General features: G+C 48.4%; 1 protein-coding gene across 1 annotated transcript in view; it reads left to right on the top strand.

Moving 5' to 3' along the window:
• Positions 1–21,033, top strand: part of LOC119092035 (uncharacterized) — a 39,967-nt gene extending 18,934 nt beyond the window's left edge. The window contains exons 2-3 of the mRNA XM_037214992.1: positions 3,985–4,063; positions 19,550–21,033. Of these exons, the coding sequence (XP_037070887.1) occupies positions 3,985–4,063; positions 19,550–20,343 (873 nt within the window). The 3' untranslated portion in view covers positions 20,344–21,033. The remainder of the gene's footprint in view (positions 1–3,984; positions 4,064–19,549) is intronic.
• Positions 21,034–22,374: the final 1,341 nt, after the last annotated feature.

Below are 22,374 nucleotides of genomic sequence, written 5' to 3' on the forward strand. Positions count from 1 at the left end.
GACGCATACTAACATTGTGCCTTACGAACCGATGCACCTATGTGGCTTTGGAATCGTCCTCAACAGAACAACCTACTGCGTCTTTTTACCTCTGGGCCATGGGCAGCAGACAACTGGAACAGCTAACTCTTCTTCAATTTTTCTGCATCATGGTTGCCGGGCACGTCCAATTCGGCGCGTGCTGTTAAGGCTGGTCAAAGGCCCTTTTCGTATTTTGAGAGCGACACGTCGGACAATTGGTCGGAGCCGAAACCAATCAGCTGTGGGCCGTGGAGTGGGTCGTCACCGGCGAAGGATGGCACAGATGAGACGCTGTTGGCCGTAGAGCAATTGCCACGTGTGGACCCTGCAAACGGATACCTCGTGGCACTCCCAGAGGAACTGGATCTTCGTGCAAACCACCTTGATCTATTCTCGTCGAACTGATCTGACGCGATGAAAGCACTCACGTGCCGATTTTGTGTAGGTGCAGCGCAGCGCGTGCATTACTCATACTTTTTTGCTCTCCATTGGGCTCATTAGTCTGGTTGTGGTGCCTCCAGATTGGTTTATTGAGGACGTATGTGTAAGCGCGTGATGGCATGGACTCCTCGGGGCAGCGAGGTCATATCACAGCTGTGGATATTGACGTACCTTGTCTCTCACTTAACGCAAGCTCAGCGCTCATTCTCGCTTGTCCCCAGCGAGGGCACCTCCATTCGTGCTACGTGTTAGCAAGTCACACAAGGCGCAGAAACGCCCGACGCTGCGGCCCCAGCTCGGACACGTCAAGAGCGCCCCTCCGTTTCCACGCTCGTGAGGGTGACGAGTGATGTCGCTTAGTCCGTGCGAAGGAGGCGTGACATTCATCAAGATGTTATTGCAGCCAGCTTGGTGGCCGCTCGGAGGTGGGACATCCGCATCACCCACTTTGGCTGGTGATGAACGGCTGCTGGCGCCTTTGATGGTGGCATAATTCTTGACGCGGCAGCACCTGGCTGCGCGAGATATGGCCCTGTCCCATCCACCCGAGACGGCTGATGACGGTGTGTTCTTGTGGAAGAAAGACGGACAGAGAGAATAGTAGAGATAAAGATAAATAATAGAAAAATAAGAGATAAAGATAAAGACGAGGGAGATAGGAAATAAGGAGCAAGTGTGGAGAAAGGTGAGTGGCTGGGTGGGAAAGAGACTGTATGGAACAGTTTAAAATGTCGGCGCATTTAAACTTCCTGTGTGAAGACATCAAGGCTGGCGATGATCCATGGCTCTGCGTGCGTGCCAACCTTCGACAGGAAGTCAATCTGCATCAATGTGAAACTAACTCCCTTACACGTTCGCAGTCAGTGAAAAATGGGCTTTCATCTGAAGCCCCAATACATTGTAGGACGTATAGCGGGATGTCAGGCATACGCTGCATGCCCCCCCCCCCCCCTCCCCCAACATATCTACATGTCATGATTCCTTTCCCGAGTCTATGCATGCAGAGTTGAAAAACGCCAAGAAAAAAGCTAGTCCGGCACCGTGGGCTGTGATGCAGGAAAGTGGTATGCGCCTTGGCTACCTTTACCCAGCTGGCGCACTAATAAGCAAAACGTGTCACCTTAGGTATCCATAACTGACGCGCAATGAGGCTGAAAACCGCCCAAGGCACCTGTTGACTCCTTGGATCCTGTTTCTACAACGAGCGCGCTTGATACGCGCCACTGATCACGTCCTGCAATCCAAGATCTAGTCGTAGATGAGTCTTGTTCGCTTTCAGAAATTACAAACACGTCGAGTTGTTATTAGAGCTGAGGAATCGCGTTCACAGGATTCAAATAAATTCGACTAGCAAGCTCCATACCATCACGAAAGAGGGTAGGAAACTTTTTTAAAGACGGCTCTTCTATTGTGACACACACAAACACACACACACACACACACACACACACACACACACACACACACACACACACACACACACACACACACAACACACACACACACACACACACACACACACACACACACACACACACACACACACACACACACACACACACACACACACACACACACACACACATCTATATATATATATATATATATATATATATATATATATATATATATATATACATATATATATATATATATATGTGTATATATATATATATATATATATATATATATATATATATATATATATATATATATATATGTATATATATATATGATCTGATGACCGGATCTAACCCGACTTGTTCTCTTTTCTGAAAGGACTGCAAGGCAAAACTTTAAAACATGGTAGACACCATATGCACCGCAATGCATCATTTGCACTGTATCCATCCACATCCACTTTTTTTGCTTATGGCGGTGCTGTAGTTCGAACGCGTCTTTTCCAGTCAGAGAATGCTCAGCTGGAGCAGCAAGGCCTGGTCTGGACTGGATCGATCCGTCCTGGCCGTCATGTTATGTTATGGCCGTCATGTTATGTTATGGCCGTCATGTTATGTTATGGCCGTCATGTCATGTTATGGCCGTCATGTTATGTACAGGCTAATAGCTTTACAACCACTGATTACAACTTCACCGGATTGTTTGCAAAAAGTGCGGTGTTTTAAAAGCTGGGTTATAAAATCTGAAGCACTAGCTTGCATGCTGCTCGATTAGGCATCTTTTTCTTTCAGCATGCCATTTAAAACTCAACATCACCTTCCTCAGTAATTTAACAAAGGGAATACGAAAGTCGCTTTTCACCAAAACAAGTCACAAAAACTGCACAACGCTGGTCGAACCCGGTCCGAGGTTTCGACGACAGTTGCAGCGCCACGATATCAACGCATTTCGACGAAGGAGGTAAGGGCAATCCTAATCAGAAAGTCGCGGGTCGGTGTTCACAGCCCATCATGCGTTCTCGAGGGCAGGTCGGACATTCTTTCGTGTTTAGGTATTCATATAAGATATTGCAGCCAAGGAAGATAAAGCTGTGAAGCCAACTGCACTGTGTATGTAAATGTGCTCTCTATAGATCACTGCGCCATATTAACACTGTTGGGGCCACACGCGCAGCCTAATAAAGTAATGGCAGCCAACTTTGGTCTGACGGAGGACGTTCGTCACAGTTACTACAGTTGCAGTTACCAGGAGCTGTCAATCCCTTTAAATTCATCAGCCTTGTCGAGTGAAATTGCCAGGCCTGGATAGGTCATGAGCCGCATAAGCCATCGAATTTTTGAATAGTGCTTTCCGTGAAAATAAGCGGCTGAGCTAGCACGTCAGAGAACCTTTGCCGGTTTAAGACGATCGAAAACCGGCCGCTCCCCTTCCAACTCTCAAGGCACCGGTCAGACCTCTGGCCTTGGTTCTCAAAGGTATCAGCTTAGGCTTCGACCTCCTGTATACCTTTTTTAAGGGAACGCGACGCACGTTGTCGCGCACCCTGTAGGGAGCTCCAGCGACTGCAGATGTTAAAGTACCGCTCAGGAATCATGGCGCAACGGGGGTTCGAGCCGGACCCATTGCGGAAGTCGAATTTAACCATTTGGCCATTCCGCCACCTGACCTCTATCTGATGGTAAGGGGTAGAGCTCACGTACGGCATTGTCATGTTTGCCTCATTAATTTCAAAACACACTTATGATAACAAAAGTTACGAACAGTACCACAAGCCGCCCGAGGTCAAGTCGACAAGTTGAGATCAATGAATCTCCTGCAACATGTCTCTTTTCAAACCATGACTGTTTGCGTGCCCACGTCGGAGGGCACTCAAGAGAGGCCTGCGATTCCCCCCCTCCCCCCCCCCCCCCACATATCTCCACCCGATGCCGACGTCCAGCTCTTTCCGAAAGTAGCAAGGCATATGATAGTAGGGCTCTCTCGCACATACATTCGGCACCATGAAGTCCGCGTGATACCCGAGTAGTTCATTCAGGTATTCATGAATCGTTTTCTGCGTACTGAGTGAGAATAATTTTCCATGTGCGGGCTGTATTCCCTAACCGAATTATTTTTTTTCAGATGAGAGTTGCAGCCCTGGTTGCCGTTTTCCTCTGTTTTGCTAGCCAAAACTGCGAGGGTTATTCCTTGCCAGCTCCAGGTAAGCACGAAGATCGCGTTGTTTTGCACGTAGGGCCGGCCACCGCTTCAGTGCTATAGTTTTTCGATAAGAGATGTTCGCTACCTACAATGAATGCTGAATATGTTAAGGAAGTATCAATGAATGCTGAAGATCATTTGGAAAAAGTGCGCCTGCGCTATGTCACGTCAAAATAACGTCATTAAATTATCCTATTAGACAATCTTTCGTTCGCCAATCTGTTCAACGTCCACACATACTTCCTTTCATTAGCTGGCTTATGATATATTTAGGTGTGTGCGTTTATCGATGGCATGGTAGGTAATTTAAAGGTTCATGCCATCCTAGGTCAGCTCATGATGGTGTTACAACTTGAGCTCTGGTAGCAAAATATATTTCCAATAGTCGTTCATGTATTTGCCTGCCGCGCTATGACCTCCTTTCGCCAATTAGTCCCAGCCTGTGTCACAAGCCCATTAGACGTCAAAGGTATCTTCAGTTCACCCTGGTTCACGCGAAATAGACGTCTCACCGTATGCCAAAGGTTTATGGAAATCTTCTAAATTAATTGAATTTGATGTTTGCCCCACGCCATGTCAATTTAATGCATAATTTTGTGACTACATTCTTGTCATGAAAAATTATACATTGGCCAATAAAACATGTAGTGTATTTGGCACCAAGAATAAGGTCCCATTTCATGGAAGAAAAAGGCTCGATCTGGTAAGATTTTCCATGCACGCATGCATCACAACATTACATTTGTACGTTTGTACGGCCCACCCTCCTCAATTTGGCTCAAAATTTATCTATAGATTCCTCAGGTTAGACGTTTGCCGCTGGCGGTGGTAAGTACCATACCAGAGCCCTGAAGCTGGGCCGTGACCGGCGCGCGCTGTGTGGCGGTGGCGGCGGTGGCGGCGGCAGAAGTGATGGAGGGGGGGGGGGGGGGGGGGCTGGCGGCGCTCCGCTGCGGGCGTGCTTTTTCTGTGGCGGCTGCGTATTTCTGTACCCGCTCGCCAGGTGGTTAACAAGGATGCTGGGCGCCCGAGAGTTCCATGTGTTGTCGCTCAGGTGGAAGCGTCAAGTTATTTTAGTTTATTACCTGATTTGATGGCTGGATAGCAACAATTTTCCGACCGAACGGATATCTGACCAATTTTTCAGCATTGTCATATGATGAGACCAACCAGCACCACGGCAGTAGGTCGGCAACGAGGCTTCTGCACGTCCAGCTGCATTGCTGGTCACCATCATTTTAATGTTTTAAACAGCCTATGAGCTGCCCCCACCGAGGTCTCGAAGGCCGCTGCTGCAGTTTCGTCGGCTGGGGGCGCGGAAGCCTTTGGTGCCCTTCACGAGCTTAGCGTAATTATACTTTTCATCCAGACGGGTCGCAGTTCGCTCGATTTCTTCCTGCTTCGCATGAATAAAGTCGATCATTGAATGAGATCGAAGGAAGCAAATACTAAACACAGCGCTGTTAACCGCAAATACTCTGCATACCCCAGCGAGGACTCGGGTATCCACGATCAAGCCTGGCTGGCTTAATCGGTAATAATCGGGTCATGTAAACTTTTTATCGCTTGGATGGTATGTTTAAGATCCAAGAACCCCTATTTCCCAGACGACGGACAGTCCGAAGCATGCTCAGTGCTGCACACGAGACAAGTATGTAAGGAATACTCGTCTTTCTCATGTTCGGCGACCGTCTTGGTATTTAAGGTGAAACAATTTATCCCTAGTTCGTTATTTTAGTGACCAAAAAATATATTTACCCGGAATGGACATCGAGCAGAATTCCAACACCGCTTGTGGTGTAATGATATGACCATGGTCTGGGCACTGGAGACTCACACGAGCTGTGAGATGTTTCATGGTTCATGAGATCCCATCACATCGGCACGGCAGTTAGCGAAAAAATATAATTCGCACACCATGACAGTCTTCCTTATTTATGCTGGCACATATTTCTGACGTTAAATATGCGTTGACTTGTAACTGCGCTGTGCTTGTTTCTTTGAAGTAACGAACCCTCTGCGTTTCACTTTCTTGGACTTAATGCGTCTGATCGGCTGCCTGGAACGTGTACGCAGCTTCAGAGTTGTGTTGTTTGGCACTACTGTGACACAGAAGCTTGTGCTGCTTACTTCCCTGTAGCTTTCGTGTACACAACGGATGAATGAACTGTAGCCTGATCATCCTCGCAGTGATACCCCTGGACAGCGTTTGGCACTACAAAGGCGCATTCCTCTGAAAAAGCGCCATGGAGTATGGCCTCGTTATGATCCAGTCGCGACTTTATCGTTATGATCCAGTCGCGACATCTCTTTACGGAAGCTTTTATATGCATGTGCTTTGAAGTGATGCCGCGACAAAGTTGTTACCGCACTGGTCATTTTTCTGTGAACTCTTCCACGGGCAGATGAAGAGACACAACAATGGTTCGGTCGGCACTGATCCACGTCATCTGCTTCGTACAAGTGTTCCATTTGTGACAGCTGTATATTCAGCCCATCTTTGCTGGAACACTCCGTACACCTACGACACTCGCACTCGTCGCAATCCCTTTGGGAAACGGATTTTTACATGGTCTATGGTGACGCACTGGTTCAAACCTGAACCGATGCGCTTCTCGGTAACTCGCCCATACCACCGGCTGTGGCCATTACAAACGTTCATTTGTACAAACGTCACCCAGTACAGCGGACAACGACCCTCGGCAGGTTCTGCTGTCGTCATAACGACAGCGGTTGTAAAACTGCAGGAAAGGAAGCCACTCCCCCCCCCCCCCCGTTCGATGCCGGGCTGAGGCCCAAAACCCTCTGCTTTCTGAGCAGCACGTGCGCGATGATGTGCATGCTATTTCATGCAGACTACCTCAAGGTCATCCAGGCACCCGTGTCGTCACATTAACGCCGTTCAAATCCTGCCATTCCACTGGCCATACGGCGTTCAAGGTCAAGAAAATAACAATTGTCAAGTCGTTCATATCTGACGTTCATGAGCACGATTTTCAGATATAACGGTCGTCAGTTGGCTCTCAACCAATGCTGTGCCAGCTATGTAAGATTGTATCACAGAGCTTTGGGTCACAGTACGAGCTATTTTTAAAACAAATGTTGCGATAGACTTGCTTAGCACAAGCGCCATGACCGAGTTTGTGAATACAAGTGAGCACTTCAAGCTTAGGGATAAATGTGCGATAGCATCCCGAGAGCAGGTCAAAACACGTGAGTGAGGCCAAAAATTCCTGGACCCAAAATTACAAGTGCGTTCTGTCGTACAAACGTTCCGTGACGCAATGAAACAATGACATGTCGAGGAGCACATTTACTCAAAAGAGAAACTGTGCTGTGTAGAGCAGTGTTTCCCGCTAATAAGTATATCAGTAGTTGCAATTAAGATTATTTCATCATATCTAGTGCTTGCTTGAACATATTCAAATGTGAAACGTTTCCTTTAGAAGGGTTCTTACAAGACCTCGCTGCGTTTTAGAAAGGGTCACACCCAGGCGGTATTTGGGCAGTGGTGAGCCTGTAACACGTCTGTTTACGTCACTACTCACGAATACGTGCGCACAGTCTGGATCATCTGATGGTCATGAACTTGAGCCAAAAGCGATGGGATCTCTCGGTCGCTGCCCTCGAGGGGTGCGACACCCCAAACCCGTGAGCCTGAGCCGTCAGCGTAGGGCACGTTTCAGATTCACAGCCCAGTCATGCCTCTTAGGATACGGATGCCCATAATTAAAGCGTCTGCGATTGGGTACAGTTGCTCGCGGCTCTCTTTTATGAACATTGTAAGGAATTACGAATGCACGATTTTTTTGCTATATTATTTTTTGGGAAAAAACTTAAAATGAAAAATATTGAGATAGCTATCATTATTGTTCGAATAGACTTTTTACCAGTTGTTACCATTTCTTTTCGAATCAGCTTTCAGGTGTAAAATATCATTGATAATTCCGGAGGTATCACGCTCCCAAAAATGCGGTTTTTGGCATGCAATCATCATTTGACATCACTGCCAACGGTAAACGGATGACTGAATCGGGTTTAAATTGCCAGAGTTGTGTTCACGGCATGCAATAATTGTGTAGAGCCATTTTGAGCAAAATCGGAGAGGAATGGCTGAGTTGGCATGGAACCACCCACCGCTTATTTCGGTATTTGCGATTTCGTAAATACCAGCCTAGAGCAATGAAGCGCACGCCAGAAGTCTTGGACAAAGCCTCTCATATCTTTCGCCGTGACCGAACATGAGATGGTGTTGATGTATATGGTTTGTTAGCGTGCGTACATTTCGTCCGCAGTACACTATACGTTCTGATTTCCCTATTTCATTTCCCATTAGCACGACCATTTCAAAAGATCTGAACGGAAGCTCACTTCTCACCCACTCGCCTCGCCATGGATAGGAAAGCAGGCAGGCGCTCTAAACGGTGGAGCTGCGGGGCTTGCTTCAGACGGATTGAGGTATGGGAGCGGACGAATATCGAATATGGCTACATGACTACGGACGTGGACTACGGGTGCGTTGGGCTACGGGAGAAGTCAAATGAAAAATGAAAACGTCAGTTAGAGAATAGCATTCGTCTTGGCTCTAAAATCTTTCTGATGGCCTCTATATTTTTTTAGCACATCAGGTCAGCAGTGACGACTTTCCAATGAATGGTTGACTCAAAATCTTCCAATGAATCATGAACTTGAAGTAAGAGTGCATTATAATGGGATTAAAGCACTTGCGTGTACATACATACGTGAATTCAAATTGCCACTGGATTCAGCTAAATAACCTCTGCGGTAGTTGAGGAGTCAATCTGGTGAAGTCGCGGAAAGCTAGCGTGAGATGAAGCGTGGCCAAATTGTGTGCGTTCTGACCTATAAGTTTATACTTATGAAAAAACTATGATGCTTGACAATAACATCCACACAATGTAGAAAAGACTTATTTCATGAACGCTTTCTGCGGGCATGTCGGCCAAATGGTCCTCTTCAAGCAAACCTCGTTTAGTGATGCATCGCCCATTGAGCAGGAAAAGAGCACATCCCGCCGCTCAGCGCGCCGTCCCTGTCCGTACGCTGCCTCCGCTGCTGAGCGCGCCGTCCCTGTCCGTACGCTGCCTCCGCTGCTCAGCGCGCCGTTCCTGTCCGTACGCTGTACCCGCTGCTCAGCGCGCCGTTCCTGTCCGTACGCTGTCCCTGCTGCTCAGCGCGTCGTCCCTGCCCGTACACTGTTCCCGCCTTGAGTGTCAACGTTTACCATCGCTGTCAAGAAAATAAGCCGGCTGAACGCAAGCTCTTATCCTTGCGACAGTGTTTATACTACCTGAAAACATCTTTGCTCAACAGCTATATTGTAGCACAAACGGTCAAACCCAAACACCGCTGATATATATCAGAGGGGTCCTGGGACAGATTCTTACGGCACCAAAACATGAACAGGCTGTCCCTGTCAACACGAACTATGTCGCACCGACGCCCAAGCCGTCAGAGAACGTGACAACTGTATTTGACTTGATAAACTGTGCGGATGCTGGACGGTGAGTTTGGCACACATTGAATGAAGGTTAATTTGGAATAAGAAAATTTATGCGCGTTTGACGTGACAAAACGGTAGCAAACACACCATTACTGACTGATTCGGACCATTCATTGGCAAAAGGGCAATTTGTGACTTGATTGGGCCACTCAAGTAAGTTAGAAAGTGGTAGGCTTTGGTGGCTGCATTTTCTGAACGACTTGCTTTAGACTACGAAGGTCCTGAACTGCTGCAAACTCCATTACAAACTCAGTTTATAAGTAGCATCCCTTAGAATATCGGTAGAGATAGAGGCATGGAAATGTATAGAAATGACCTCTGCAAAGAACGTTTGCCAGTACGATCTTCGATTCCATGTCACTGGATTGGGCTATCGTGTTCGACAGGAAATGTATACATACATACATACATACATGCATACATAATGCAAACATGCATACATAATATATGCATACATGCATACATAATACATACATGCATACAAACATATGTGCATACATACACACACACACATACACACATACATGCATACGTATATTCGTACATACATACATACCTACATACACAGACACATGTGTATATAAATATACATATCGGTTGGAGGCTCAATATTTGGTTACCGAAAAATGATGCAGTCCATTCGGTTTTTGGTGGGTCAACGAAGAAATTTTAGGTAATTTCTTGCAGGCGAATTTGAAATATTTTCGATGCCATTGTATTACAGTTTGTCGAGCTTTTGTCAATCAATGAGTGTCAAGAGGCAAATTTTCCGATGCACCCGGGTGGGTTTATGATTTCAGTACATTTTTTAAATGCCTGGCGGACGGCTCATAGTTCGTAATGAAATAACGCAGCCCGGATTGCTCCATTTCCACAAATTATCAAGGGAGTTTAGCACACGGCATGTGTATAGACAGCAATCTAGGCGTTGTAGGCGGCAGCTCAGATGGACAAGGTGTTAAATGAGAGATACATGGGGTTGAAGGCAGTAGAACGTCACAAAAATCTTAGATTCGAAGCACATTGTACTGAGCATTATTACCACAGAGCATAATTTAGGAACAGTCAGTGAAAGCTGGAACTTGCATTCCACACCCTGAATTGGTGTGGGAATTAAATATTCAATTGCTCAGCATGTGGCTACGTGAAATAATATGCTATCCTTATTTTCTCCAAAATAAAAGAGCACTGTGGCACACATGCCTGTGTTTGTTGGCCTAGGTGAACAGCAGATTAGACGTCATGAGGAACGGCCGGAATCCGCCTGAACAGGACGATTTTAGTTCGAGTTTTGATAAACCATGTGTATATACATCCTATGAATTATGACAAGACTTCGTGGCGCTGTGGCAAAGATTTGACCTATTGCGAGCAAAAGGAATGGGATACCGCCAGTCCCCACCCGTGAGATCTCGTCAACTAATGGTCCATTTCTAGAAAGCTTAACGACGTTTGATTTCTCGCAGCAAGGTCTACGTTGCCAAAAAAATATCAAGAACTCTGTAAAGTAGCAACAAGGAGCAAAGACCTTCAAAAGACCACTATATCTATGATTTGGCACAGCCGCCGTGCATATCAGCCGATTTCGGCGCACATAAAACAGCTGGTTGGCTATTGATGTCTAAACTGGCATATTATAGCAGCATTTTAAATTGGAAACTTATGAGCGTGATCAGGAGATGCAACACGGGTAACAGCCGTCAGCACGAGTTTTTATTTGAGTATGTGGTAAGCAACTGAAATGATGTTTTGCTATGGCATGGTACCGGCTAGAATGATCCATAGTTTGGCATAGGGGGGGGGGGGGCAGGGTACCTATTAGGGTGTTTAGAAATTGAGAAGCTGGAAACGATTGCTGGCCACAATGATATTTAGCGCCGTAGATGAAATATGATGCCTATATACCACGTGCTGGCATGTCCATGGGCGTAACTGGCACCCAACATTTTATTTTAGGCTGTTCTGTTCTGTATTATTTAAGCCTCTTGCTTCCATCCCTGAAGGTGGCTATGCCCCAAAATGTTTTTTCCTTCCTCCAATTTCGCATATTCAAATGTCTTCCTGCGTTATCCAATCGTACCACCGTAGTTCTAGCGTAAGCATGAAACAGTGTTCTTCTCCACCCACTGTCGCGAAACCTGAACACGGCTTTACTACCGTAAAACGAGTTTGTGTGTACACATGGGCTTAAGTGCAAAGCTTTGCATTTAGATTCGGTATCCCTGATATAGCTGCATTGGCGACGCACAGTGTATTTCATACTGTCACACAACTCCACCATTTTTGAAACTTGGAACCGCCTCTTCCATGCTCTTTTGCTACGTTGCAAAAACCATGGTCAGTCCGCAACTTTCCTATTTCTTGTAAGCATCAGTATCTCTTGTGAACTCAAGGCAATGCGATAACTCCTGGAAGATCACGATCTTGACGTCATTTCCAAATTGTACTGGGAGATCCCTCAAATACCGGGCCCTGAATACCTTTAAATACCGGGCCCTGAATACTTTCAAATACCGGGCCCTGAATACCTTCAAATACCGGGCCCTGAATACTTTCAAATACCAGGCCCTGAATACCTTCAAATACCGGGCCCTGAATATCTTCAAATACCGGGCCCTGAACCTGCCCACGCATGCCACGCACCGCAACTTTGGCTGCAATGCGTACAATAGATATGTTGGAAAATCGGGTAATTTTAACGACCTGCTCTGAAGCATTTTGAAGAAACCTGCTCAAAACCCGAACCACGTTTTTTGCTGACCCTTCAGGCCGAGAGGGCAGAATCCGCCCCCTCGCTCGGCATGGGCAGTGGGCTTAAGCCTGTTTCATGCTGCAGCATGTTAGCCCCTATCCGCCTGAGCGTGTTGAAATAGTGACGTCGTATAGCAGGAGCGCGGGAGTTTGTCCAGGATTGGGGGAGGATTGGGAGAGGATTGGGAAATAATTTAAGCTCCCAAAGTCTCACAAGGCGATAGGTCTCGCGCCTAAGCGCCATGGTTGAACCTGAAGTGAACGAACGTCCTTACATGGTATACGAGAGCTCCACTTCAATGCGCCTTGCATTAACACTTTGCCGTCTAGTCATCCTGTAACCAGCCCCAAGCCGTGGAGTTCCATGTCGACGCTTAAGGGCCATTGGATGGCGCCTCGCCGCCACCTGATAGCGGGCATGGAGTGTGAGACATGCGCAAATCATTGCAGAGCCGAGGCATGGGGTCTGTTTGTGGGCGTTGCGTGGCAAGAAGTGACTGATGCACATTGGATGTCACCTCCTTCCACTTTGTGACTCGTGATGGAAACTTCGGGTCAAGTTACACACCATCACAGGCGCTGAGACAGTTCCCCACCGTAGCCTTTTTAGGCATCAGAACATCTTCTACCATCCCCTTTTTGTTTCCGCGGAGCGTTTATGATTATTCACTGGAAAAAATCCCAACCGTCATGAGGTGCTTTTCCAGCGAAACTGTGCAAACGTCAATTTAGAATATGGCCTGCGTTAGTAACCACAGCTCTGGTTAATCATGTAAGCATTATGCTATTATTTTGATGTGAAATATAAAATGTAAAATATTATGCAATTATCATGTTACATTATTTAAATAATAGCAAAGAGCCGTCATGCAGTATTTTTGCGACTCAGAACATGAAATGTCGTGATAATATTTTGACACCTTCGGTGTTGCGGTGGCCCTAGGCTTGATCTGCGGAAACCAGTTAAGGACAGCCTGTGATATTTCAGATGTTCGCATTGCCAAGCAGTTTTCTGCAGCAGAACGCCTTGTTTTGGCCAAAATAGTCTGTTATTTCATTGGATATACATGCATAACGGCTAGGGCCTACAGGCAGTGAACACATTACCTATGTGGTGTGACATGTAGATCATCATGACCTGAGGTGCTGCTACACTTGCTAGAAATGGCTTCATCTCTGAAAAATTCCAGATGTTTTGCTTGGTCAGTCTGCTCAAAAAGGAAAAAAATCAATCTTAATTGAAGCTTTCTTTAACAAATGTATTCAGCTCCAGTCTTAATACGATCATTGAATATTCACTTTCGAGATTTCAATATACCTTTCGTAATAACTGCTTCCCGTCAATACTGGCCATCGTCATCTGGTATGAACACTTTCAGTCATAGTTAAGCCATGCACTAACGTAACAGCTTGGAATATAAACACACAGCTTGGAATGTGCGTAAAACAACATGTCCCAAGCTGAACCGCTTTTGCCCCATGTAAGGAAATTGGTTAGCATCGGCACAGGGACTTCCAGAAATGCAGGCAAAAGTCGTAACGTTTTGTGTTCCTACTGGCTCCTTTTCTAAAACTTTTTCAAGGTTTGGAGTAAAAAATTACGGCCTTGTTGAGGTAAGCCGAGAGGCGTCTGACCTATCAAAATAGATGGGTAGATGGCCGACCACGGATTTGCCACACATTTCGAGGCCTCTGGACACTGTAAGCACTGTGCCAGAACCCCCAACGCTGCCATATATCATTGAGTGACCTCCGTGAACATCATAATGACACGATGAACATCGTAATGATACGATGAACATCACAATGATTACGATGCTGAATGATTACAAACAAAAGGATATGTTTTAGCAGTTGCCATTGCAGGGAAAGCATCAATATCCGCACACAACATCCACCTATAACACCACCATCATACCGTGAAAACAGCAGACGCTAATGTAGTCAGACGGGGATCTTGAAAGACATATGCAGCATCGCTATACATTACACAAATTGCTTTATGTCGGTTGCGTTCCATCATGGTTGATAGTAAGCAGCATGACGCCTCTACGAGCGGAATAAGCAATGGAGCCCGGTAATGATAATCAAAATGGTCATCGGTTTGTTTTTGCGCCAGTTGCGGTGAGCAGATCTCCTATATTATTGTATGGCACTAATCGTCGTTCACGTTGGGCTCACCCATGGCGAGCGAGCCAGTGCCGCCCCGAACACTGAATAGAGACGTCTAGCCGTTGACATGTCCAAACCAAAGTAAATGGCGCTGCCCGCAGTTGGCAGGTCTGATCAATGTAAATGGTGTTATTCTTGCCATTTGGCCTGCGGCTTCACAGTATGCATCAGCCGCAACTGACAAGCTGATTGTCCAACACAAACAGTGGCCCAGAAGTTCGCCAACAGCCCCCCCCCCCCCGCCGCACCGCACGGCGCTAGCGGCGCTAAACGATAGTTCCGTCTCCAACACGCCACAGTATGCTTTGTCTCAATCAGGTATGGAACTCGAGGAAGCGACTAGTGTCGTGCAGAAACGATTTCGCACCGGGCTCAACTTTCTCCCTCAGTCAAAATCAGCCAGTTCGTCAACACGACCCCCGTCTGGTCCCATCACACTGCTGTATGATGGCTTGAATGGGGGGGGGGGGGGGTGTTCGGGCGGCGCACTTTTCAAACCTCCTCCCCACGCGCCTCGTCCGGTCGCCCTGCGGCAGCCTTTCCGCCCAGGCCCCCCGCTTGCGTGCTCTGTGCGACTCACACCCCAACAGGCGACGCAATGCATCGGGCCGTCCCCGCCTGCAGCTCTGGGTAGACCAGCCGCGGCGCTGGCCCATTTCGCCTGGGGGGGGGGGGGGAGGGAGGGGAGGACCATGCCACCCTGGGGCGTCGGCTGCGGCCGTCCGCATGAAGGATGCGATGCGTGCGACTTGGCGGAAGGATGATGTGGTTACAAAATTTTAGGGGCAGAACACTTGATTGAGAATAATACAATTTCGGACACTTCAGCTGTTGTTTAAGCTTTGAGCTGTTTGAGCTCAGTGGCTTTATCAGTTCAGCGAGTGACAATCTACTTCTCAAAATGTTATGCGCGAAAACGGCGGCATCGTATGCTGACTTTGTTGCATGATTTCCTTTTGTGCAGCAATCCATAAGTAAACAGTTTACGTTTGCAAGAAGATTGTCACTGGTGCCTTAAACCGAGTTCAGGTCATGTGATAACCTCCGGATATATTAACTGTTGATGTAACGATAATTTGCCACATTTGTAATATTTTACCTGTCCGTTGTGCTGACATATATTGGTGCACCTGTCGCGACCATTCTATTATTTAACGAATAACGTGGCATTTGTGTGTGGTTTACCAATGGACACCGATGGCCCGAAGAATTCTCATGGGAGCTTATGCCACAGTAACAGACGGATGGTAACCACCCAGGCACGGCTCGAGTCTATGTGACACCAAGTCTGTTGAGACTTTGCATTGATGCCGATGCCTGGCTCATGGTGACATGAGCGAAAAGCGAACAAGAAGAGGCTGCAACTCCAAGTGAGTTTGTCATCTCCGTGCTTAGTTTCCGACCCTAAAGCCCAATACGTTCGTCAGTTTGCCCGGTTATGCTTTCACGGGTGCGGCGCCAAAACGCACAAGCCTGCTGTCAGGAAGCCTCCGCCGCTGGGTGCGCCAACCCGGCGGGCAGAAGTGACAGCAGTTCAGTGAGGACCGGAACCAGGTGGCAGGCATCCCCCCCCCTCCCCGGAACCACGGGATCCGCAAGAGATGTGTGGCTGCGGTTACGGGTGACTCCGCCGGGTACACAGAACTTTCCTGAGAAGGGGGAGGGGGAGGGTTGGGCAGTGACCACAAATGTGATTCACAATCTGTCTCGGGTGTGAGCGGCGAGCGGTACCCCCTCCCCCTCCCCCAACTGCTTGCTCCTCTGAGCGGATACCATGGCGGCCAGACAATCAACCTAGGCTGATGTCATCCTATTATGTAAGCCAACGCGCACTTGCTACACATACCAGCGTGTTCCTTTCTCCGCTGAACAGTCGGTGTCTGGCAGAAGACGCTCAACATACGTACCTAGACATTGGGGTAGTTGGGAATGACGGACATGCCTGTTTCATCTCAGTGCAGCCAGTGACGGAGTCGGGACCTGCACGCGAGGACTTATTTGCCTCCTCATTCGTTTTATAGACGTTTCGATAACGGGGTGGCATAGAATCACCTGATTTGGCACAGTGCTTGACAACCACACCGTCTATTCCAGTATCTTCTGAGTTAAGCGCATTAGTTGGATGAGGTTGCCAGTGCAGACGCTTGGTCCTCCGTTCTCCACCCCGCCCAGTGCTGGCACACGGCCAGTGCTATGCTGCGTTTCAATGGTGTTCATAGATCAGTATTCGTATACAGCCTGGCGGCAACGAACTAGTTTTCCCTACTGATGTCATTAAATTCGTACACGCAGCACGTGCGTGCGGTTCGGTATCCGTTTGTCCAGGCTCATCAGCGGTTCGTGATATAAATTTGAACTTTGGTAAGTCTTCTTTGATAGAAAACCTGGCAAGACTATCAAGGTTGGTGGTCTCTGTTCGAAACTATTACGTTCAAAAAACACAAGGCATTACATTGGATACTGACCACTAGAGCATTAGAGATAAATAACGTTGAAAAGCGGTGTCGAACAAAAGCGAACTTTTAAAAACAAAATGAAAAAGCAATATCAAGTACTGGACGGAGACGGAGCGAGCGCTGGGAATGGGCCCAGCTGCCCAAGCGGGTAACCAACTATAACCAGTACCAACAACTAAGAGATATTTGATTTTAGCTAGGAATCACTAATTAAGGCAAAGTCAGTCTAAAAACGACAGGCGGAAGCGACATAAGCATACGGTCTAGTGAGTTGCTAGGACGTAAGACCCGGGATGGGCTCCTATTTCGGTCGTAACATAGTCAGCCAAAATTTCGACAACCTATAGAGAGATAGATAAAACTTATGAGAATAAACAAAATTGCAAATTTTGCTGAGCCATGTGCACAAATTTCCGTGATCTAGAGCACTTAAGCACAAACATTACCAGCAGCGTGTTCTCCACGCCGTCGCCGCACACGACTTCCCATGCTGGCTGTGACGACCTCTAACATCAGCCTGTTCGGCAAGCGAAACCACTGGCCGACCTCGCTTGATCCCAGAGCACGCCTCTGGCCGACCTCGCTCGATCCTAGAGCACACCTCTGGCCGAACTCGCTCGATCCCAGAGCGCGCCTCTGGCCGACCTCGTTCGATCCCAGAGCGCGCCTCTGGCCGACCTCGCTTGATCCCGGAGCACGCCTCTGGCCGACCTCGCTTGATCCCGGTTCATCTCTGGTCGACTTCGCTTGATCCCAGAGCACACCTCTGGCCGAACTCGCTCGATCCCAGAGCGCGCCTCTGGCCGACCTCGCTCGATCCCAGAGCGCGCCTCTGCGTCTCCGGCATGTCACGAGCGCCTGCCGTCGCCGCGCTGCCCGGTGTGCGGCCGCTGGCATCCGTGCGGTTCCGTTAGCCGGCAGAGTTGACGCAGCTGGTGCCGGTGGAGCGTCGCCAGCCAGCGCGGAGCGCGCGGCTCGCTAGCGGTAACGGGCCGGGCCAGCGGGCTGCACTGGCCATCTGTGGACAGCTCTCCAACTTCCCAACCGTCAGCTAGCTGGGTCGGCTGGCCGCCATCCGTAGTTAGCCAATTCATCAGCGGCTCGCCGACTAGAAGAAACGTATCTGGACGCGGCCAAGCCGTGTTATTGCGGACAGATACAGCGACAAACCAGTAGTAATTTGCTTCGTTCACGTTGTGAAACTTTTCATCCATGATCTTATGTCAAATCCCATCCTGAGTCCATAACTCGTTTATTTAGGGGTGCTCACGTGGTGGTTCTCATGTACCCAGGCAGTTTAATTTCGCAAAAATGTACGCGCAGACATACGTACACGTACAGACAGGCACGGCCATGGGGGCCGTGTTCTCAGGTGGCCGGGAAACCGAGGCACGGCTGGCTGCCGTTGATAGCCGGCTCCCAGTGGCTGCACATGGTAAACAACTGTCGCTGGCTGGCAGCCAGCCTGCCTCTCGAGGGATGTGGTGGCGCACCAGCGCCGAGCGTAACCGCGCGATCGCGGCGCGGGTAGACCTCTGCGCGTGCCGCAAAATCGCGCGCAAAGCCAGGATGGCCCGCTAAAATGCAGAACGTGGTTCACGTTCATGCAGGCGAGCTGGTGCAACAGATAAGCAATACTGGCGCACCTCAGCATTTCTAGAACATGTGACGCGCGCTCATATGTGCGGCTGCCGGTCTAAATGTTCCATCGTCCGTCTGTCTCCTTCAGCGGCGAAATGGATAGTCCCTTCACCCGACCAAGGCGATGTTTGGCTACAGCTCTCCGGCAAACAGACGGTATAGCATGTTGGGAAATACTTGGACGAAAAGCTTCAGGATGTAAGGTGTCGTGTTTTGATGTTGTGTAAGGAAGTCATTACTGGGTTACAACACCAAACTATACTGAGGGTGAGATTATTCCAGGACAAGTGTTCGTCGAGAAATACACGGGGGTTATGCAAATTGGCACGGTGCGAGTAAACGACGATCGATAAGACGTGAAGAAAGCCGAGGACACACGACCTTCCCGATACTCTGAGAAAACCGAGACGACCGAGACTTGTTCAGATCTGACCGGTCGCCGGGCTCGGAGTCAGGAACGACGCCCAGGCATCGGGGACAGTAGACCAATTATCGCACTGGTGATGGTGCCCGAAGTGTGCGTCGACGACGGTAAGCCTTTTTGATTGCCGTTGGTAGACACCGCAAATACTTGGATGAGTCTTAGATGAGCTCACCGGACTTAAAGCCCTGGACAGTTTCGTGGATCCACCGGACATTATATGCTTCTACCGCGAGCGCATTGTCCGATGCATATAATTAATCATGCCATCGCAACATGACCACGCTATTTGCCCATGTCGCTTCTGCTTCCCTGAGGGATTCTGTCACACTTCTTTCCGCGGGGAAATACCCGTCAGAGTTTTTTCCTTCCGTCTTCGTACCCAGACGTCACTCCGTACCAACACCGTACTCAGGGCTACCGCACGTCCGTGCCGAGGCCCCTGCCACCTGTCTGGCTTCAGGCGGAGGTCTGCCTGCGACCGCGTGTCAGCACCATGACCCCGTCACTCTCTGTTCGCAGGTGGAAAACCGTCCGCGTCTCTTACGACGCGTTCTCAATCACGAAGGACCATCTCTGGGCTCAAGCGATCGGAGCTGGCCGACTGGGGGCCATCCTGGGGTGTCGGCGAGGACATCAACTGGAAGCGCGCGCCCAACGGCCTAGGCCGTTCTGGGTTTCATGGCGACGTCTTCAGCCACGGTTTCGGCGCCTTCTCGCCCGTGAAGCGCGTGTCCCTTGCTCTGAAGAAGCGCAGGCCTGAGATGGGTGCGAATGGATTTTATGGCGACACTTTCAACGGCGGGCTGGGCTACTTTGACACGATGAAGCGACGTCCTGAGATGGACGCCAGCGGTTTCTATGGTGACACATTCAACGGCGGAATGGGCTACTTTGACACGATGAAGAGGCGCCCTGAGATGGACGCCAGCGGCTTTCACGGTGACGTTTTCTCCAATGGCTTTGGCTACTTCGACACCATGAAGCGAAAGATGGCAAGCAAGCGCCGTCCCGAGATGGACAGCAGCGGATTCCACGGCGACACCTTCTCCAACGGTTTCGGCTACTTCGACACGATGAAGCGCCGGGCGGCGCTAGCGGACCGCACTGGTATTGTCAGCAAATCGGAGTCCCTCCTGCAGAAGGCCAAGAGCCCTCGCCGTCATGTTCTCCTGCGCGATGAAGTACAGGAGGTGGGGGCGACGGGAGGCGGCATCGGGGGCCGCTTACCCGTGAGCCGACAGCGGCAGGACGACAGCATGTTCACGGATGAAATGGAGGACCAGACGTCTATGAACGGAGGCGCGCGGAATTAAACACGGTGGTGAGGCCAACAAGTCAGCGCGCTTGTGGTCTTTGGGCTCCAGCGTTTAGCTTCAGTCTGACATTGTACTGGAATCCGATAGAGAATGTAACTGGTGTCGTCACAGCTCTCTATGAACCTGGTAATGATAATACAAACTTGTCCTTGGATTTGAATATCTCGGAAGGTCATGTTATTATCTAGCCCTTTTCACGCTTGCGGCGTTAGACAGGCGTCTAAGTCGGTACCAAAGCTGGAATGCACAAGACTAGGATAAACAGGAGTAAAAGTCATGGAATGACATCGGGTCTATGAAAATGACGGACAAATTTTGCTCGGAAATCGTGTTTGTTTCGCCGCCACATCACCGCCCTTCATTTCACGTTTGCCGTGCCTTATGATTTGGTCCTATGGACTGAAGTTGCAAACATAAAATGAGGAATGCCGCATGATGAAATAAAAGCACTTCACCACCACCATTTAACAGACGTTTCGATGGACCTGACGGCAAACCATTGTTTTGCCCCCGTTTATCCCAGTTTTTGTGTATTTTAGATTTGGGACCGGACTAAGACCCGTCTTATTATAGTTGCATGAAAAGGGCTTCTGTATTCTATTCTTGATCAGGCACATACTCGCCAAATGGTGCAGATGATGTGGCTGTAAAAGTTAGTGCACTACGCGAACACCGTGGTTTATGAATACAATGCTTATGTCAGGAAATATTTCACAGAATCGTGTGAAGAACCCACCGAGTATTCGGTTGTCGTTTGATCAGTCATGTTAGGTTAAAAAAACAAAAGTAACTTCAAAATAGAGGTTTTGCGCCTGAAGATTCCATTATGACTAGGTTTAAGTACAGAGCGTTACAGTCGAATGCATAACGCATAAGTGGTTATGTCCCAGATGTTCGGGTTTTGCTGTTAACAATAGTCAAATAAGGACGTTACACTTGCTCTTCAAGCAAACAAAAGCCTTTCACAACTTTGCGGGTGCAATGTCTTCCAAAGCCCTCCACTTAACAGAGAGCGTCCCAAACTCACCACCATTGACTTTCAAAGGCGATTGGATGTGGTGACAAGCAGCTCGCTGCGTTCTCGCACACCACGTGATGACATCATACAACAATACCACACTTTAGCATTTTTGTCAATGACCTTGGTTCGATTATTACCCAGACTTACAATGTCTCGGTATCCCGATGTAGCTAGAAGGCACATTTTTTTGCGCGATTCCCAAATCGGTCCAATCGTAGACTAAACTTTTCCAAGTGTCCATATTCTATGATAGAGCACCTATCTGCATGTTGATTTTTTACCCAAAAATAGCACCCAGTCACTATATAAGAAGGCATTGGCTTAACATGCGTTAGGGTGTGTGGTTTGCTTGAACCCTCTAAGGTGTTTCCATAGTTATTCACGAGGGGTGCTGCGTAGCAGCCAAACTTTGTTAAGCTGTAGAACAGCCGGTCTTTCAGTGAACAATCAGGTATACATCCTAAGGCCGCCGATACGTAACAGGGTAAATTCAGCTCATGGTTATACGCAAAGCACCTTGCAGGAGTTGTATCCCGCTAGTGCGAGAACAGAGTGTTAACACGCGCCTGGGTGGCCGGTTGAGTGCTGTTCGTTCAATACCACCCCTGAGATCTCGGAAACTAAGATAGCTAGACACCGAGTGCACATGGCAGGTAGGCTGACCGGTATGTGAACTTATATCAAAATTTCAGGTCCCTAGGCTCACCTCTTTTAGGTTTCCTCGTCATCTTGCGGTCAAATAAGGTCAAAGGAGGTGAAATTCCAGATTGGTGTCCAAAGTGCGCTCAAACTTTCTCACGCAACCCTCTTGAACCGCGATAGCTGTTGTAAGCAAAAAGGCCATTGGTGGTCGTTGAGGGTCGGTAAACTTGTTTGACGTATGAAAAGTCAATGTGGCTAAAGATACACGAAATTGCTGTTATTTTTCATTCAAATTAGCGCCAGGCATTACGCCAGGTGATACGTTCATTAAAACCAAACATTAGCCTAGGTTATTTGAGATCAGT

The sequence above is a fragment of the Pollicipes pollicipes genome, unplaced genomic scaffold, assembly GCF_011947565.3.
Source record: "Pollicipes pollicipes isolate AB1234 unplaced genomic scaffold, Ppol_2.1 Scaffold_3447;HRSCAF=4054_pilon_pilon_pilon, whole genome shotgun sequence".
NCBI classification, from domain to species: domain Eukaryota; kingdom Metazoa; phylum Arthropoda; class Thecostraca; order Pollicipedomorpha; family Pollicipedidae; genus Pollicipes; species Pollicipes pollicipes.